This window comes from Drosophila bipectinata, chromosome XL (genome assembly GCF_030179905.1).
Source record: "Drosophila bipectinata strain 14024-0381.07 chromosome XL, DbipHiC1v2, whole genome shotgun sequence".
Taxonomy (NCBI): domain Eukaryota; kingdom Metazoa; phylum Arthropoda; class Insecta; order Diptera; family Drosophilidae; genus Drosophila; species Drosophila bipectinata.
Window position 1 is genome coordinate 16,237,036 of NC_091734.1, and position 18,286 is coordinate 16,255,321.

Sequence of the window (18,286 nt, forward strand, 5' to 3'; positions counted from 1 at the left end):
ATCGCACAAACTAACAATAACTAAAATTTGTCTTATGAAATCTGAATTTATCATTAAGATTAGGAATCAATATTCCTATTTTCTTTAAGTTAGCTGCAGAACTCTGAATCATGTCAACTAGAAAATTTTTTTACTAATTCGGGAGCGCTTTTATTCTTATTAAATTATTAAATGGTTATTCTTATTTAAATTTATTTTATTCAATATTTTTAAAATGAAACTACATTTGTGCCCTTTTGTCCAAATCAAATGTGCTATTATTTTGTTGCCAACTGTACATATGTAGTGAGTTTGGAGATCCCTATCTATCCTCACGCACTTTTTAGTCAGCCCATCTGAAATAGAAAAACGCCATTTCTGGATTTATTTGAAATAATACACATTTTATTGAATTTTTTACATTATCTATGTATTTTACGCTCATAAAATAAGAGAATATAGTTAGGTTAAGGCGCGGGAACATGCAAACCTGCCCAAAGTCGTAAAGTTTTCAAGTTTGTGTTCAACTTTGGTATACAAATATTCAGAACTTAATATGTCGTGCAGAAAGTCAAATACATTAGATAAAAATCAAAATATTAAAAAAAAAAAAGTGCCTTCTTAAAAACCCAGACATAAAGTTTATTCCCATAACTTAATATGTAGCAACGCGGACTTCACGCTAAATTATTTAATAATTTCTCTTACGGGGGTGGCAGGCCACAACGAGCTCGCAGTTCTGCCACAGATAGGTTACAGTGCGTAGTGTTCCGAACAGGAGTGCGCAACTTTCCATCGCGTGCTGCTATTTTTCATGTGGCTGGCCGCTCTATGAAATGATGGGTGTTGCATTTCAAGGCCTGCCCTAGATAGTATTCTATACGCTAAGTTACAGTTCACAAAAAAAGGTTTATAATTTACACGCTTATAATTCGTTATTAAAATTATTTTAATACTACATCCGTTTGTAGTAACTCTTCCACTGTTGCATATTCTACTCATTAGGTTTGTGTGTGGTCTTCGTAGGCCCGCCATTGGGCCATCGGGACAGGAAAGTGTGCAGCCACAGTTTCCTAAAAGATCCATTGGTCGAAGCGTTTTGCAACTCATCAGATAGACTCACTTTTACCGGTATCAAAAAATAAACTAACATATTTAAATCTAGATCAAACCGTGATGCTTTTTTAGTGTATAATAAATGCGTCCCAAGTACTGAAGACAAAGAAAAATTTTAACTTAGCCGATTCAATAGGTCAGAAAAAAAGGAATCCGCCCAGCTAGCTGAGCACTTCGTCTTCGTGGCCGCTACCCAACTATTAGCAATGCTTATCGGTATATATTAATGTGTGCATATATATCGCGCGTCACACATCCCCAGTGCCGCTGTGTGTCCTTACTTTCCGGCGAACTCCACGGCGGGACTTAGCCCGATCTTTTTGGCCGGCGGCTGGTCAGCCACGTTCTTGAAAAAAAAAAAAAAAGGAAAAGATAGTAAAATTAGATAGTGTTCATCGTATTCGACTGGACGTGTCACTTACCATGGGGGCACTCTCTCGCTTGTTGTTGAGGTTGGTAGGAGGACTCGACGCTGAGCCTGCTCCAGTTGTACCGCCCGTGGATATGGACTTGGGGGCGGACGACTCATCGCTGCTGGCCACGGCTTGCTGCTTGGTTGCGGACGCAGTAATAGCGCTGCTGGCGGCGGCTCCAGTAGAGCCACTGGCAATCACTTCGCTGCTGGAATTAGTGGCAGTGTCGGATTCGTCGGTGATGGTAATCGTGGCAGTGCTCGACTTGAGCCCGGCGGCATCTGTGGCCGAGGCTGCAACAGTAATAGAACTGCCAGCCAGAGCGGAGGCGGGGCTTTCAGTGCCAGCTGCTTCTTCACCTCCGCTGGGTTTAGGAGTACCAGTCACCAGCTCTGACTTCTTTTTATCCTCCTTCTTGGCCAGCGGCTCCTGGGTTGATTCGCCCCCGTTGTTGCTGGCATCGGCGGACGGCTTCGTAGCTGCTGGAGTTGAATCAACGGCACCGGGTACCGCGGTTGCTGCTCCCATGGCCACTGCAGCTGCTCCATCGACTCCCGGTTCAGCCTGTTCCTCTGCTCCAGAATCCTCGGACTTACCAGCCTCGTACTCTTTCACGATCTGATCGAGATTGTGACGGCGACGATTGTTCAAGTAAAAAGTGCGCACATGTGCCTCTGTCTTGGTAGCAACCAACTTGGCAATCATCTGCGAAAAAAAGTAGTTTACACAACCCATCATTGCGGAATGAATACCAGCGTGAATACTTACAGGATAGTTCTTGCCGTACTCGCGAAATGCCAAAAGAGCCACCTGGATCTCATCTGGCGACCAGCGGCTGGAGATGCGGGGCTGTGCTGTGGCCGTCTCTGCGTTGGGGGCGGTCGGCTTGGAGACAACATCATCGACATTGATGGTGTCGCACTCCTTATCTAACTGCTCCATTAGCTGCCGGTTTTTCTGTATCTGGAATGGGTCAGGACGCAGGGAGCATTCAGTTGAAAGTTTTCAGTTGGTCCAGATGGTAAAAAATCGAGTCTTGTTTATTGTGCAGGTGTAGGTATGGGGGATGAGTTGAAGGGGTGGATGGAAAATGCAGTGGAATTTCTCACAGATCACGCTTTTAGTGGTTAGTGAAAGAAGTTAGATTAACGTAGGTAATGTACCCTTTCAAATGGGTTGTAGTTGGTCAATGATAGCAATACATTTTCACAACTTCTAGCTCAAAACCGCCTTTTCTGAAAACAGGACATAGGGAATGACTATACGAATTCGTATCTTACTTCTGCCATGAGGGCGCTGATTTTCCGGTCGCGTTCGGCTAGATATACGCTTGGGTTCCTGCAGCTCGCAAGAGCGGTGAGATCGTCGTGGTTGATGTACATTCCCTTCGGCGGCTTGCGCTTGGAGCGGTCGGCAGCCGCTGCGCTGTTGTGAGTAGAACGTCGAGGAGTATTGCTCTCCGGCCCGGATATGGGGCGTCTATTGCCCGTTCGCCTAACGGGCCGGCACAGATGCCCACAATGTACATATGACAATGTAGGTATGACAGTGTGTGCGTGTGTTTGTTAAAGTAAGTATGAGGATTTGGGTTGGAATGGAATGGACGACCACAAGACGTCAAGACGGAGATAGAAGGGGGAAAGAGAGATAAAAACAAAAATGAAATTAGCTAAATTTTTGAGGCATCTTTCCAAGGATATCTACCTCCAGTGCGTGTGGCAACTCTTGCACATGCGCCCCAGCGGTGAATCGAACAGAACGTGACACACGACGTTGCAAGTCTTGCAAAACCCGCCCACGACAACTCGACGGGGCGAATTCGGATCGCCGCCGACCTCGCCGCCACTGTTTCCGCTGGCGTTGGCGTTGCCGTTGGTTGTGGCGCCTTCGGAGGAGAGGCCAAAGCCTAGAACCTCGTCGCCCTGGGTGCTGGTCGAGAAGATGCACAGCTGATCCGGCTCCATGTCGGTGTTGCTGTTGTTACTGATGATGATGTTGTTGTTGCTGCTGCTGCTGCTGTTGTTGTTACTGTTGTTGTTGTTATTATTGTTGCTGCTGTTGTTGTTGTTATTGTTGTTGTTGTTGGCGTTGTTGTTAATGTTGCTATTATTATTGGCGGCGTTGCTGTTGGTGCTATTGTTGGAGCCGGCGGTACTGACGACGGCATAGCTGAGACCCTTCTGCCCACCAAGAATTTTCATCCGCAGAAGGATTCAAAGTTGTAGTTGCACCGATGCAGCGATTGTTCAATATCGACGAATTCAATATCGAATTTGCGAGTGAAACATTCAAATTGTTCGGTCGGATCGGTTTTCGGTTTTTGGTTTTTGGTTTTTGGTTTCGTTTGGGGTTTGGTTTTTGATTTCGTTTAGGACAGTTTCGAGTCAGGATTGATTAATTGCGTGTTTGGGTGTTGGATATTTTGACAGTAAATGCAAAGAGAAGAGAAAAAACGAATTTGTTTGTTGCTTTAGTTCAGTTGGTAACACTTATCAAGTACATGGTTGTATTTGGGTTGTTTGTAGTAGTAGGCTTGGTTGGTAGGTTGCTGGCCTATCAATTACGAAGGATTTGGAACGAAGTTCAAGGTTCTCCTAAGCCCTAAAACCCAAAGCCCAAACCCAGACTCGAGCCCCGACCAAATCGCAGTTGCACTTCCGAACATCACTCCGATCCTTTCCAAAAAACAATTAAAAAATTACCAAAAAAGGGTCTCGTAACAGGGGTACAAATGAACACCCGGCGTGTGGTCGAAGACTACCCAGGCGGCCCCCACAAGACAAGAAGACACTTAGCCAACAGCCCACCACTACCGCAAGTAACTGTCGCTCATAAGATCCCTTCAGATATCCCGTCTCTCTGTCTCTCTCTCTTTGGTGGATGCGGAAGGGATTGCGAGTGTGGTTGATATGGAAAGGCTAACCGTGATCGGTTATACCTAAATGTAGTAGGGGTTCCGGTTGGGACATAGGTTACAGGGCAAGATTTACAAAAGATGGCAGCAAAGCTGCAATCAACAAAAGAGACTACGTGGTTCGCTCAATGCTCCAGGAGGCATCGGGGACTGGGCGCAGATCAGTTGCTGTGACAGCTGCTGGCAGGACCGTGAACTATGAGTGTACTATGTTTGTGTTATTTGATGTGGGTGCGGGTGATAAGTGATGGTGTGGTGTTTTTATGTGTGGGATTAGGACATCGAACTTAAACGAAAGATACAATCGGAGAAGCGAATCGAATTTCAGTCAATAAGAAACACATACAAATTGTTTTTGGATTTCTGTTTAATCTTCTCGCAAACAAGATATGAGTTTATTAGTTTTAACTTAGGTGTGGTGATCCATCATTATTATCGTCTGTTGATTGTGTGGGTAACCGTGGTTTTCTCGCCCAACTCTCTGGTTGCATACAAATCTTCGTAACTCTACATGGTTCGAATTTGTTCTCTTTAATATTTAAATGCATTAAAGTATCAATCTTTAAAGTATATGTATAAATTACTAGTTTATGTATAATTATTTACCAATCTATTTATATAATTATTTAAAAAAAAGTTTAAAATTTTATATACTATTTTATATAGTGGGTGCGTGTGAACAAAGAACAAATCGTTTTGTTGCTCTGCCTTAGTCTAGTTTCAAGCTGGTTTTGTTTCTTGTTAGCGCGAATGATATCGAAACTCCACAAGCAAGTCAATCAATCAATCGCGTCAACCTTTCAGTTACTGTGTGTGGTTCAATCTCTGATCTCTGAACTCTGTCTCCCTGCTCCCTGTGTGAACACGAGAGTCTTCTATTATTTACGCGTATTAGTCTTATAGATGCTGGTCAATTTATCTTTTTGGCATTGCTATTCGTTCGTGTGTGTGTGGGTACTGAGTTAAATCTTTATGAGATGTATGCAGGCACGGCGATCATCTGAAAAATAACGAACCAGACTTTGAAACGGCATATATCGCTGGCTGGGCTAAACGAGGATCCCGCGGGACTCTGTCCTAATTAGGTGTACTTTTTGTCTTTGTATTACGGAGGAGGAGTGACACATTCGTTCGAGAACTGAACTACAAATTGTCCTACAACATTGTGGTAGCCTTGTGTGAGATCGATTGTGAGACGTCCACACAAAATGTCTAACTCCTACCTCGTATCACAGGCTTACATGCACCCTATGTACAAATTAAAGAGACAAACACGCCCAAAATGTTCGATTTTGGAATCGTTAGAAAAAAATGAGATGCAGGATGAACAAACAAGTCAATATTTCATTGCATTAAAATCACTTTTGGAGACTAAAAACCTACGTTTGTACAAACAAACTTGTTTATGCGTTGATTGTGAAAATAATCTATTGAATATTTCTAATGACACAAAAGTCATTTGAACGCGTGTTTATATAGTTTTCTGTATTGTCTGTTCACAAGAACTTTGTTTTTAAATAATGCATTCTTCAATACAATGGCCACTTATCTACACTGAATATGCATTGAAGTCGACTACTACTAGCACTAACTTATCGGTAGATTGGCATCCACATCCTGGAGTGGAGTAGTTTACAACGATGCAGCTCGGCAATAAAGTTAAGTTGTGTCTCTGATGCTTGCCTTCTGAAATCGATCATATTGAGGTATTTGATTCGCCCGACTTAGCAGTTAGCCGACAATATTTGAGAACTGAGCTTCCTGTGGCCCTATCGGATAGAGGCAGGTGGTGCGGGCTTTTTCATGGGGTTGAGTGTGGGTGAAGTGTGTCAATGAGTAAGTGAAGCTTAGATGGATGTGTGTGTTTGAGTTTAGTGCATGTGGAAGCGGGGAAGGATCTTAGTTGTTCGCTTAGCTATTTAACAGATAATTACCTTATCATCATTGTCCGACTCTTCATTACTCCCCACCTCGCTCCCATTTTCCGAGCCGTCCTTGACGGCCGCCTTGATAGTCTTTTCCTGCCGATCCATGGCGCTACTACGATGGCGCGTCTTCTTCCACGAATAGTAGTATTTCACAAGACTGGCAATCGACTTGTCTGGGAGCTGCAAACAACAGAGATTGTGGGTGTTATTAAGACGCCTAAACGACGTTCACCTCTAAGCATTAACTCACCATCTGGCGGATGCGGTGGAAGCTCTTCCCGTGAAACTGGAAAGCCTGCTCAAACAGAACCTTGTCCTCAATGGTCCACTCGTCAGGGAAGGGCGTGAAGTTGGCCAGATCCATCACTGCTCGTTCCAGATCGTGTTTATGCCAAAAGAGCATGCCCAGGGCTTGTTCGCCGTTGTATCCGTACTTTTCCTTAGCCACTGAGATGTATTCCTCCACTGTTTTCATAAATAAATATATTTTAGTAGATTCTCGTCAGTTAAATAGCTCTCAGGTGACATAGGCGTCACTGTAAGCAGAATAGAGTCGTACGTTTTAAGTCCGGGATCTCCTTTGTGGGCGACCAAACCAAGAGGGCACGCTCATTCATCAGCTCCGGGCGACGCTCCACCTCGGGAACAAGGGGCGGGCACACTGCCTGATAATCGCGGCCGACACGAATCTTTTCTATAAAAAGGAGCACAAAATAGAAAATGATCATATTTTCCCTACTTTAAATCACTTGCCTTCATACTCCGACTGCTTTGCCTTCGACTTGCCATTCCGCTTTGTGGCTGTGAATTAAAAAAAAAAATTGGATGAAGTTATCCTTGTGATTGGATCCATTCAAAGGCGCTTACAGTTATCATCGTCAGAGCTCTCCGGCGTTCCCGCCCCAGGCACGGCCGTGGCGGCCTTATCAATGGCTGCCGCATTTGCCGAGTTGCCACCGCCCGGTCCACCACCGCCGCTGGAAAGGCTGGTGCTGTTGGCCACGCCACCCACGGCGGTGGTGTGAGTGTTTGGGCTGGGGCCGCGCGAGCGTCGTCCGTTCCGCACCACGTCCGTGGTGTTGCGTTCGGCCAGCACCATCTTGTCCCGTATGAGCTGGGCCCGCTTGTTTTGTTTCTCCAGGGTGCTGACTGTTGCCGCGGCCTACGGATCTGAATAGGAGCACTGCGAAAAGAAGGATCTCGATTACAACAGCGAAAAGTACACCAAGTGGAAATCAAACGACTCGCTCGCAGCGCGTTTGGCGAGTGTGCGCCTGCCAGCGGCACTCGGCCCGCAACGACCGTAGCCGTGCGCTGACAAACAGATACCGATGTGTTTTAGCTATGTATGTGTGAAAAAGGGTGCGTGTGTGCGGGTACGCGGCGTTCGTGAGAGCACGGCTGTGTGAGTGCGTTGGATGGCCAAGCCAGCTGAGATGCCCAAGGATGGCCTGGATTCACTGAAAGGAAGTGCTGTGGAGGTGACCCTTTAATTACCTGACTATCTGGCCCGGAGGCAGGCGAACACTCGGGCGGAGAGCCGCGGAACCGGATTAAAAAAGCGCGTTCACTGCCTCTTGAGAGAAAAGGGCCGCTTTCGCCTTCGCTTACGTAGTTTCACGTTCGCCAGGCGTCGATTACAAGGCTCCCGGCCCGCTTGCAGTCCCTCCGGTGGACACTTTCCCTAGACGCAAGGCACAGGACGCAAAGCACTGTTCCGCGTTAGCGACGGGGTGTTGCGCGCAGGTAAATGAAACCCAAACTGAAACGCGAAAAAACTCGCTCGCGTACGATGATTCTCAGTCGGTCGGCACAGCGCACTTTGCCGCTGACGACCGTAGCGTAGCTTTGTCTGTCGGTTGAACAGATTTTTTTATCCAGCCAAATGACTTCGGCGGGTTTTACTTAATCTGTCTTTAGCATGCACAAACGAAAACACCTAAATGGCTTTACTAATTCGCTTAAATTGCTGACTTTACCGCAGCAATGACAGATATTTTCACGAATGTTTAAAATTAATTTAAACTGGCTGTGGAAGCCACGGTTGCAAGGGATACATTGAAACTATCGATAAACAGTCATTGATATTCAAGTGGCGCTGACATTGTTGCCACTCGTGTGGGTCCATAGCCTTGCCACATCCCAATGCCCATAGCCTTGCCGACAGCGGCAGAAATGTGAAATTTGCAGTTATTTAAAAAAAAAATGGAAGAATATGTATTTCCAAAAGTTGAAACGCCTATATGCCTAAGTATTGGCTTTTAATAATTTGTGATCTTATACAATTCAACAAGCTGGCAGCACCGCGATGGTCCCCGAGCTATCGGAGTATCGAAAAACAGCGGGCTCCGCAGTTTTCCGCAAGGTGGCGCAGAGTTAACGACCGACTTTTTTCTATACTCAGAGCTAAGCTATAGCAAGTGCAAACCGAGTCCTAAAGACAACGCAATGGCTGCTAGATTCATACAGAAAATTGTAAGGAAGTGTGTAGATTTAAGCGTCCAGCGCTTGCCATTTATCCCCGTAACCGAGAACCTCTTGTACGGCCAGGACAGCAGCTGATTACGTGCTGGTCGTTGGCTAAAAATAATAGCGAACTCCACTAACATTGCGATTTTGTTTTTCGTATGAACGGTCCTTGCCAAAATTATGAATTCGTCGACCCTCCTCCAACAAAAACAAACCACCGACAACAACACATTACGCAAAACACTTGCAGCTTAATCAATTGGGTCTGACCGCTGCGCGTGATGCGACAGGAGCGTCTTCGACACTCCAAGCCCAGGTTCGTTCTCCTTTCTCCAGAGAAGACAAGCAGCCGTGGCCGTAGCAGGAGCCGCAACCGGATCTGCTCTGCCCGCAATCTGCCAGGATCCCTTATCCGTCCTGTGAAAAAGCGCATGAAAAGCGCTCCCTTTACATAACACACACTGTTCTCCCTCGGTCTCGCTCTCGCTCTCTCGTTGCGTGGTCGATACCGATAACTAGTGTCGCGTGCGAAGGGGGTGGTAGGTGCCCCGGGCGCCACCAACCCACCGTCGTCCACTTACGAAGATCAGATTTCGGCGATTGCCACTCAAAGCTGGCCTTATCAATCCGGAAGGCCAGCTGCGATCTAACCTCAACATTAGCGGTAGATGAGGAGGCAGAGCTAGATGCGCGGGACGGGCTGCAACAGCTGCGACTGCCAATGCTGTTGTTGTTTTGCACGACGGCTTATGTAATGCTGGGCATACGGCGCGACGCTGCCCGTATATGTAGAGCTGTAGAGATGTGTGTTTGTTTGTTGTTTGTTGCCCCGCGAAGTATTCCAGAACCACCCGTGAAAGCTTACTGAATTTTACACACCCTGTTCCATTCAATAATTGCAGGTCAACACAACCCCCGCTGCCAGCCGTGGCTACTCCTCCGGGACCAAGAAGGTCACGTTGATTCCTGGCGATGGCATCGGACCTGAGATCTCCGCGGCTGTCCAGAAGATCTTCACGGCTGCCAATGTGCCCATCGAGTGGGAGGCCGTCGACGTTACACCCGTTCGGGTAAGTCCTTTTGGGAATTTTCCAGACTTTTGTCTGATATTAAATTTAAACATTTTTCTCTAGAGAGGTGGCAACTCTAAACAATAGGTTCACATATTGGGCGGGCAAAAATTAAAAAAATGAAAATATATAAATCATTTCCAAAGTGGTCCAGGTCGACACTAGGTGTGCACGTTCATAGATATGGAGCCATCAAATTATGGTAGTAGTTTTAGTTTTGCCTTTTTATCCCGGATTTGTTCGGAAACCCTGTTAGGGTGTCCACCGCAACCAGCAACTCTTCCAAAGGGGTCCAGGGACAATTAAAGTCGCCAACCTCTGATTAAAAACATTATGTAAAGAAGACTCGAAAGAAATTAGTCAGCCAGAGATAGCGAAAAACAGTGATTAGATCAGTAGTTATTTAACATGGAAACTTCAAACTAAATTAAAGCCTTAAGTTACTTGTTATTCGACAACTTAATAGTTAAACTGCCACTGTAAAATATAACATTCTTAAGGTAGCTGAAAGCTATTGTCCGAAGTTCAGGATAAGTTCTTTTTCCTTTAGCACACATGGGTAAATTTAACGGAGATAAAACATGATTAAAGTATAAGCCCTATACTCTAACTAATAAACTCCGAATCTTTGTTTTGAATAGGGTCCCGATGGCAAGTTCGGCATTCCACAAGCCGCCATTGACTCCGTCAACACGAACAAGATCGGCCTGAAGGGCCCACTCATGACGCCAGTCGGCAAGGGTCACCGCTCCCTGAACCTGGCCCTGCGCAAGGAGTTCAACCTTTACGCTAACGTACGTCCCTGCCGCAGCCTCGAGGGCTACAAGACGCTGTACGATGACGTGGACGTCGTCACCATCCGTGAAAACACTGAGGGTGAATACTCCGGTATCGAGCACGAGATCGTCGATGGCGTTGTCCAGAGCATAAAGCTTATTACCGAGGAGGCTTCCAAGCGAGTAGCCGAGTACGCCTTCCAGTACGCGAAAAACAACAACCGCAAGAAGGTGACTGTTGTGCACAAGGCGAACATTATGTAAGTGAGGCTCCCATCTTCGCGTAACTCCATTTAACCCATGCTTCTTCCTGCTTGACTAGGCGAATGTCCGACGGTCTCTTCCTACGTTGTGTCCGTGATATGGCCCAGAAGTTCCCTGAGATCCAGTTTGAGGAGCGGTATCTGGACACAGTTTGCCTTAACATGGTGCAAAACCCCGGCAAATACGACGTGCTGGTAAGTGTGATTAACTTCAAGGTTTTCTAGATGTAGATTCATCAATCAATTAAGATAAACCAGGCATAGGTACATGATTAATCCTACATATGTTCCATTTAAGGTCATGCCAAATTTGTACGGTGATATTCTGTCCGACATGTGCGCCGGTTTGGTTGGCGGTCTCGGCCTGACGCCCTCCGGGAACATGGGTCTCAACGGAGCACTCTTCGAGTCCGTGCATGGCACCGCTCCCGATATTGCCGGAAAGGATTTGGCCAACCCCACCGCCCTGCTGCTGTCGGCGGTGATGATGCTGCGCCACATGGAGCTCAACCCGTACGCTGACAAGATTGAACGGGCCGCCTTTGAAACCATCAAGGAGGGCAAGTACCTCACTGGAGATCTCGGTGGCCGCGCCAAATGCTCCGAGTTCACGAACGAGATCTGCGCCAAGCTGTAGGCGCCTCCATCGGACCGCCAACGCACCAAGCTGCAGCCAGCGTCGTCAACAACAACTGAACCGAGCAGATCACAGCCGAGGAACCACTAAGAAAAAAGTGCAGAGGGAGGAAGATGCAGTACGAACAACAACCACTGAACACTCGCCCCAAACCAAAAATATGTAGCAGCCACAACAGAAACCAGAACAGCAACCACACTCACAAGACTTGCCGCCAGTTTCTATCGTTAAATCCCTTAAAATTTTGCCAAAATTTCCCTCTTCCGACAAAAAGTTTAAAATGGAAACTACCCAAAGTATTTTTATGTTCGAATACTTATGTATATTATTTAATTTTCTTAGGCCAAAAACGCAAGAGTTATATTTTTAAATTTTGCTTGCATTAGTAAAGTATTTTTGAACCCATCCAATCAGCCCCTCGCGCTATTATTGTTTATATAATTAAAACGAACCTAATAATTTGTATTATTTATTGATGTTAGCCTTTTGAGTTAAGAATGAAAGTCCTAAATAACCACAATATGTAATCACTTGCATGTGCCGAAACACCTGTAGAAGGCAATTTGTTCTCAATTCGGTGTAAAACGATTGAAATGGAGGTCTGACTAGTTGAAAGTTGAGTGCGGACGGTTACAATAATTTTATTTTACAAATACAATAAACAAGTGAAACTTATTCAAACCAAGGGAGTAAAACACAAAAGCTACGAAATTTAAAGCAATTGTTACTGATAATTAAGTAAAATATATTGCAAAAGCATTATGCAATTGTTAAAACTCAATAAAGGAAACTAAAAATAAAAATAGCACGAAGTATGTAGTATATATGAAGTAGTATATGATTGTGAAAACAATGATATATGATTGTGAAAAAAACAAGAAAGGTAAGCTAACTTCGGGCGGAGCCGAAGTTGATATACTCTGCAGCTAAAACCGGAAACATCGGATATAGTTGGCCGATCCTTATGAATATATCATTATATAACAAATTTATTACAATAAAGCTAAACAAATCCCAAGCTTCTATCTTAAAAAATACCAAAGTTGGTATTATTACCAAATACCATTTCAGATCGTTCAGTTATATTGATATAGGGTATAGTCGGCCAATCGTTATGAATGGTTGGTAGGTCGGATCAACTAACCAAAAATATAATCTGTACAAACTTTCAACTTTCCATCTTCAAAAACACGAAAGTTGGGTCATTTCCGAGTTAACCGATCCTTATCAAATTTTTTCAAATCCCGGCCTTTCCGACTTATATACGCGTGCAAAAAAAATAAGTGTGTGTGTAAAGTTTCAAGTCAATAGCTTTAAAACTGAGAGACGAGTTCGCGTAGAAACAGACAGAAGGACAGGCAGACGGACAGGTTCATATCAACTCAGGAGGTGATCCTGATCATGAGTATATATACTTTATAGGGTCGCAGATGTCTCCTTCACGGCGTTGCACACTTTTGGACAAAATTACATTACCCTCTGCAAGGGTATAACAACTAAAAAGTATACAGCATATTATGAAACATCATCAGAGTTTCGGGCTTATATTAATACAAATATTAATTATTCCTAGTTTGGAGTTGCAGGTTAGGTGAGGTTGAGCCGGCGATGCGGAGGCCAGTCACTGACCTCCCGAATCCACTTGAGCCGCTGGGGCTCTTGTTATCCCGCAAGGGGACCCCACCCCATCCTATCTACTAAAGTGCCCAAAGGAATACTATCCTTCCCGACGCGGCTCGCGATCCAGCATTCCGGATGATGGCAACGAGTCCACGTGGAGCGATCTCAGTGAGGTCAGTTAGGTCCGTGAGTGTTTCTGCACCCAGGAGTTTGAGTCGCATGCTCCAAGCGCAGGGCAGTGGCACTGGAGGTGTGTGACTGTCTCCTCCTCCTCTACATCCCCGCAGCTCCTCAAGTAATCATAGTGTGACACCGCTAGTCTAGCCGCGTGCGTAATTTGGAGTTACAAGAAAGAAACAGATAGTAAAGCTAACATAGGGTTTCTGCCTATACACCCTTGTAATTAAATGATAAAGGTACTTAATAAATATATCACCCTAAAAGTACACGTATTCATGTATTTGAGATCTTGAATCGGTATACATATGTATGTTTGTAGGAATGAATCTTTTTCTTCTCTACACATTATTTTTGGGAGAGCTGTTCCAATCTACCAATATTCATAGGGAATGGGCAACTGTACCGCATAGCTCCCACATAACTCAACTGAAGCTCGGAAACGACCCAACTTTGGTGCTTTTAAAGATAAAAATTCCTACATACATATGTCAAACATATCAGATTTGGTATGAAATGTAAACTGCCCCTTAAGTGGAAGCCCACTTAGCTTAAGCTAATTATAACTTACGTTCGCTTTAAAAACAGCCTTAACTTCAGATTACGGGTAGTAATAGCATATTTGTACATATTTGCACGTGTCGCCTTTATTTATATTTTCGTCATTTTTCGGCTCACTTTACATAGTTTATTTAGCTTAGACACTGACAACTCTCACATACATTGTTATAGCCATTTTTATAAGGTATTTATTATTAAGGTAATTAAGGTAAACTTTGTTTTTCTTCACACAAGAGAGTTTCTAGGTTCTATTTTCTGTGTTGAATGCTCGACTATATGTAAGTGTAGCTTTGGTGCCAGGCATCGGTCCACCGATGTTCCTCCCTCTTGAGTTCTGTTTATTTCAGAGCTGTCTGCTCTGTTACGCTCCGCAGTTTGATCTACTTGTTCGGACCTATTCTCTAGTTGTGAAGTCTCTTACGTGCTAGGTGATTCGCATTCCACTGTCATTCGCAATGCAGGGAACCCACTCTCGGCGTGGTTTAAGGTTTATCTTAGGGCTAGGAAACTAGGCTACTAAGCATCTGCATTTCAATTTGCACCTGCAGCAAGTGCTCGCGACGCGTCTGATCAATCAGCGTCTCTTCAGATCAATTCAACTAGCAATAGGCTCCGTACAACTACTCAAAAATAAATTCTGCAATCATTGCTGGGCCACCTTCACGACAGCACGACTCTTTTCGACCTTCCAGTTTAGCGACTCGAAACTTCTATCTTTGGGCTTTGAAGCTGCTGCTCTTGTCTTGATACGTCTATTTTTATCAAAATTTAGGCTGCGATGGTTCTTTAGTTCTTTATATTAATTAATTTAGAACATGAAGCTTGCTTTAATTGTTACCAGGGACTGCAATCATAATCGTTGTACATCGTGTGGTAATCATTATTTTATGAGTTTTACTTTTTTCATAAACTAAAATTATTATTTGACGAGTACTAAAAAAACTTATGAAATGATAACACAGACCGACAGCACACAATTTCGACTCATGATATTACTTGCTCCAAACCTTATTCCCTGAATCTGAGTCGAGAACACTTTCGATACAGGTACATTTCGTTTGATACTTGTGGATGTCAAAAATGGAACTTTCCAGGGATACTGTGGTATACCAATATTCAATTGCTCGTCTTACATTTTGTATTGTAAATTTTCATCAATTTCTTTTCATAGATGCATCACGGAAACTGGGGGTGGTCCCTATGGTTTGCGGGAGCCAAACAAATTTCATTTTGTCGGCCTATGTTATTTATTGATCAAAAATAAAATTAAAAAAAATCTCTTTTTTTAGGGAAGAGGGGGCAAACCCCGCTGGAGATCTACGGCTACACTAGCAGCTGTTTAGTTCTGGTTTTTAAGGTATTTTTACTATCCTCTTTCTAGGTTCATTTGTGTTTCTTTTCTCCTAGCTAACTATCCGAGCGAACTGAACTTGCACTTGTGGCGATTTACGACTTTCCTTTTCAAAATTTACTATAAATGCAATAGTAAAAATTGAATATAAATATCTTCCCGAATAAGTGGTTGATAATAATATTTTATATATTTCTGTTTCATGATTCAACACCTTGCGTATAAGAAATAATTTGTCTTTCCAGGACTTTTTTTTAAGAACTTGTGCCGTCCGTCTTGGAGGCTTGGAACTCTTTTTTAAATTTAAAGGGAACGCCCATCTATACCCGATATTGGGGATTCAAACCGGTCGGATATGTATCCTATAATGAAAAGGTCATTAGACTACGAGGGTACCTCTTTCTTGGTTTTAATCAATAAATAATGATTATTTCATAAGTTACTCCTGGTACTCAACAAACTCAAACAAAACAAAGAAAAAATCAAGATTTTCTTCAAAAAGAAAAATTAGAAACACTTATATATAAGTACTGTACTGTATATAAGTCTAATAAGAAATAAAATTAACAATGCTTGCAGTCCCCGATTCTAACCTATTTTATATTATAGATTTGGTGTTTACTGCAAGTGAAACAGTTCTGCAATTATTATCTTTGGAAAACCAATTTCTGTGTAGTGTGAAGATAATGTTCCAAAAATCGAACTTTTCTTTAAATAATACGATATTCTTAAGAAATTATTCGAAATATTCCCTTTTAAAGGATCCGATTAAGGCATATATGCGACATGTCCTGCGCGTTTTAGACAAACTAGCTTATTTGTAAAAAAAAAATTGAGGTCGGTGTATAATACGCTTATAAAGACAAGTTCAAAATTAAGGTAATATGAAAAAAAAGGACTATTGGCGGTAAAGAGCGCCATGTGTCAAGTAACTCAGTTTCAGAGAAAAAGGGAAACCACTTGCAAGAATGGCGACTACTTAAGAAGAAGTCGTGCCTAACCACATGAAGTTTCAATGCGTTCAACTAAGAATGTTGAGATCGTGCAACAGTTTGACGGAACTGATGGAACCGCGCCTACTGAAAGGGTCCGAAATGCACAATGTCGGCTGCCATGCGCGGGGCGATTGCTGGGTTGGTCACCGTGATGGGGAGTTCCAGCGACGTAGGCACTCCGCTTCCGTGCGTCACGCCAATGACGGCCAGGCTATCCTCTAGGTTGCCGTCCACCAGGGGCGATACCCGCCGCAGTTGGACTCCGCTCGGGTTCTCCAGAGTGGACATAATAGGCGTCTGGTCGAGCAACGCGTTCGTCTCGTTCGTGCGCGCCGTAATCGGCGGCGTTAAATGGGAGTGGGTGGCTTGGGGCGGCAGAGCGTGCGATATAAACACCATGCCATTTGACTCTTCAACGACGTCCCCGACGTCGAGCAGCCCAGATCCTCCAGATGCCCGAGTGTCGATGTGAAGTAGTCCAACGCCTGCGTCGGTTGCGTCCACAAAATCGTCCACAGAGTCCTCCACTACCGCTTCGCCACTGGCTAGCAATGCGGGAAGCAAGTTGGGTGTATGAACAACCAGCGCCGACGCAGTGACAGATTCGGAGCTAACGGTCCCCTGGCCCAGAGCTGGTTCCTCCAAGTTCACTAGTTGCAAGTCGCGCTCCTGCAGGTACGCTTCCGCTGCTTCGAGAATGTCCTGGGCGTGCAGCACGGCCATTGTTCCACTGCCGTCAGGACCCGTTTCCACCACGCTCAATTCGATGCATGTGTCTGGCTGCTGCGCGATGCTGGCGAGCACGGAGGGGTCTAGCTCCAGCCGGTGCCCGTTGACGTTTAGCTGAAGCATATTGTCTGGCAGTTGGTCTACGAACAGCTCCTCTTCTTCGTTGGAGAAGCTGGTGACCGGCCCGGTGCATCCCTCCGCCACCTGGCTAAGCGGCGTCATAATACCCAATGTCTCCGTCGGCTCACCCTGCAGCTCATCGGCGTTGCTCAGCACTATCTGCGGCGGCGACAGCCTGACTTCGCTTTGGGCAAGGCCTGCATCCGCCTGAGGGTCGTTCGGGTCCACTACTTGGGCCACCGCCTCGCCGCCCAGGAAATCGATGTCTGCAAACACGGCCGACAAGGGATGGCCGTCGGCTAGGCGCGGAGGCTCCAGGAGCGCCTCCCGCGGCACTGGCACCAGATGGTTCTTTTCGCTGTCCAGGTATAGGGCCACGTTGTTGAGCGGCGTGAAGTTGTTGTTGGCCAGTGAACAGAGCATGAACGTGTGGTTGTAGCCCGGGATGGGCCGAGTCATCACAGCGCAGATGCGGCCAGCGCACAACTGGGGGGGCTGAAAGAGGCAAAATGGCAGATATAGATGCAAGTTTGTAAGAAGCTAGTGTAAGGGCTAGTGGTTAGCTACTAGGAAAGTTTAGGTATAGATGAACAAATTATATTCTCTCGATGAAAAGTTTCGGAGAATAAATAATATTTTTGATGAACATTTGTAAAAAACTAGAAGGAATTTGCAATGCAATGCACTTGAAGAATGCATGTTCCTAGAATGTTATATAAAAATTCTAAACCGATCAGAGCTATTAGGTAGGTAAAGTTATTAGGTAGAGGTATCGCTATTTGTTTGGGTCGGTTTATAAAGGCTTCAAAACAGAGCTTAAAAAGAACTGATCATTTCAAAGCGTCTGAAAAAAATGGATCATGTTCACTTTGAGCATCGGGTCTGAACAAAACCCCTCAAAGTGTTATCCTGTAAAGTGTTCTAAGTCTACACTTATTTGCAAGCTCTGGTTTAAAACTATGAAGGGCTTATACCACAACTCTTGTTTTTTGATCGCATAGCTCCAAAACGGGACATCCGCTAGGTTTTTTTGTTACTTTTTAAAAACCTTTTACTTTATACTTTTTTATTTTTTTATGTTATTTGTATCTCTAGAAAGAAGATTGCAGTCAAAAGCCCAGCAGCTAGTACCGCATACCTTGTTTATTAGTTTTTAAATGAAATACTA

The 18,286-nt window shown here is 44.6% G+C and overlaps 3 protein-coding genes across 9 annotated transcripts in view; 1 reads left to right on the forward strand and 2 right to left on the reverse strand.

The window, feature by feature from the left end:
* Nucleotides 1-362: 362 nt before the first annotated feature.
* CoRest (REST corepressor) lies at nucleotides 363-9,836 on the reverse strand. 5 transcript variants are annotated; one of them, XM_070282886.1, is made up of 11 exons: nucleotides 9,699-9,836; nucleotides 7,218-7,533; nucleotides 7,104-7,151; nucleotides 6,910-7,044; nucleotides 6,601-6,815; nucleotides 6,357-6,530; nucleotides 3,213-3,688; nucleotides 2,789-3,002; nucleotides 2,277-2,471; nucleotides 1,518-2,213; nucleotides 363-1,441 (listed from the first exon to the last, which is right to left on the reverse strand). In XM_070282886.1, the coding sequence occupies exons 2-11, from the start codon at nucleotides 7,447-7,449 to the stop codon at nucleotides 1,373-1,375; spliced, it is 2,454 nt and encodes an 817-aa protein (XP_070138987.1). In that variant the 5' UTR covers nucleotides 7,450-7,533; nucleotides 9,699-9,836; the 3' UTR covers nucleotides 363-1,372. The 5 variants fall into 5 exon arrangements, with proteins under 5 accessions (XP_070138987.1, XP_017089116.2, XP_017089115.2 ...); XM_017233627.3 differs by lacking the exon at nucleotides 9,699-9,836 and adding an exon at nucleotides 7,848-8,416 and having other exon boundaries at nucleotides 3,213-3,685; XM_017233626.3 differs by lacking the exon at nucleotides 9,699-9,836 and adding an exon at nucleotides 7,848-8,415.
* Idh3a (isocitrate dehydrogenase [NAD] subunit alpha, mitochondrial) lies at nucleotides 8,674-12,368 on the forward strand. Of its 2 annotated transcripts, XM_017233631.2 has the most exons (6): nucleotides 8,697-8,825; nucleotides 9,070-9,135; nucleotides 9,722-9,889; nucleotides 10,531-10,925; nucleotides 10,988-11,123; nucleotides 11,227-12,368. In XM_017233631.2, the coding sequence occupies exons 1-6, from the start codon at nucleotides 8,799-8,801 to the stop codon at nucleotides 11,563-11,565; spliced, it is 1,131 nt and encodes a 376-aa protein (XP_017089120.1). In that variant the 5' UTR covers nucleotides 8,697-8,798; the 3' UTR covers nucleotides 11,566-12,368. The 2 variants fall into 2 exon arrangements, with proteins under 2 accessions (XP_017089121.1, XP_017089120.1); XM_017233632.3 differs by lacking the exon at nucleotides 9,070-9,135 and having other exon boundaries at nucleotides 8,674-8,825.
* A 1,595-nt stretch (nucleotides 12,369-13,963) lies between these two features.
* LOC108120112 (serine-rich adhesin for platelets) overlaps nucleotides 13,964-18,286 on the reverse strand; it is a 31,074-nt gene continuing 26,751 nt past the window's right edge. For both annotated transcript variants that reach the window (XM_017233620.3, XM_043211146.2), the window contains exon 6: nucleotides 13,964-17,613. In XM_017233620.3, the coding sequence (XP_017089109.2) occupies nucleotides 16,351-17,613 (1,263 nt within the window). In that variant the 3' untranslated portion in view covers nucleotides 13,964-16,350. The remainder of the gene's footprint in view (nucleotides 17,614-18,286) is intronic.

Bases quoted from the DNA above. Each gene is read 5' to 3' on its own strand.
- CoRest (XM_070282886.1), bottom strand. From the start codon at position 7,449: ATGGTGCTGGCCGAACGCAACACCACGGACGTGGTGCGGAACGGACGA. The intron at 6,531-6,600 runs GTGAGTTAATGC...TGTTGTTTGCAG, and splicing joins TCCACCGCATCCGCCAGATG to CTCCCAGACAAGTCGATTGC. The intron at 3,689-6,356 runs GTAATTATCTGT...CTTGGTGGGCAG, and splicing joins AGTCGGACAATGATGATAAG to AAGGGTCTCAGCTATGCCGT.
- Idh3a (XM_017233631.2), top strand. From the start codon at position 8,799: ATGGCTGCTAGATTCATACAGAAAATT. The intron at 9,136-9,721 runs GTTCGTTCTCCT...CAATAATTGCAG, and splicing joins CTTCGACACTCCAAGCCCAG to GTCAACACAACCCCCGCTGC. The intron at 10,926-10,987 runs GTAAGTGAGGCT...CTGCTTGACTAG, and splicing joins GTGCACAAGGCGAACATTAT to GCGAATGTCCGACGGTCTCT.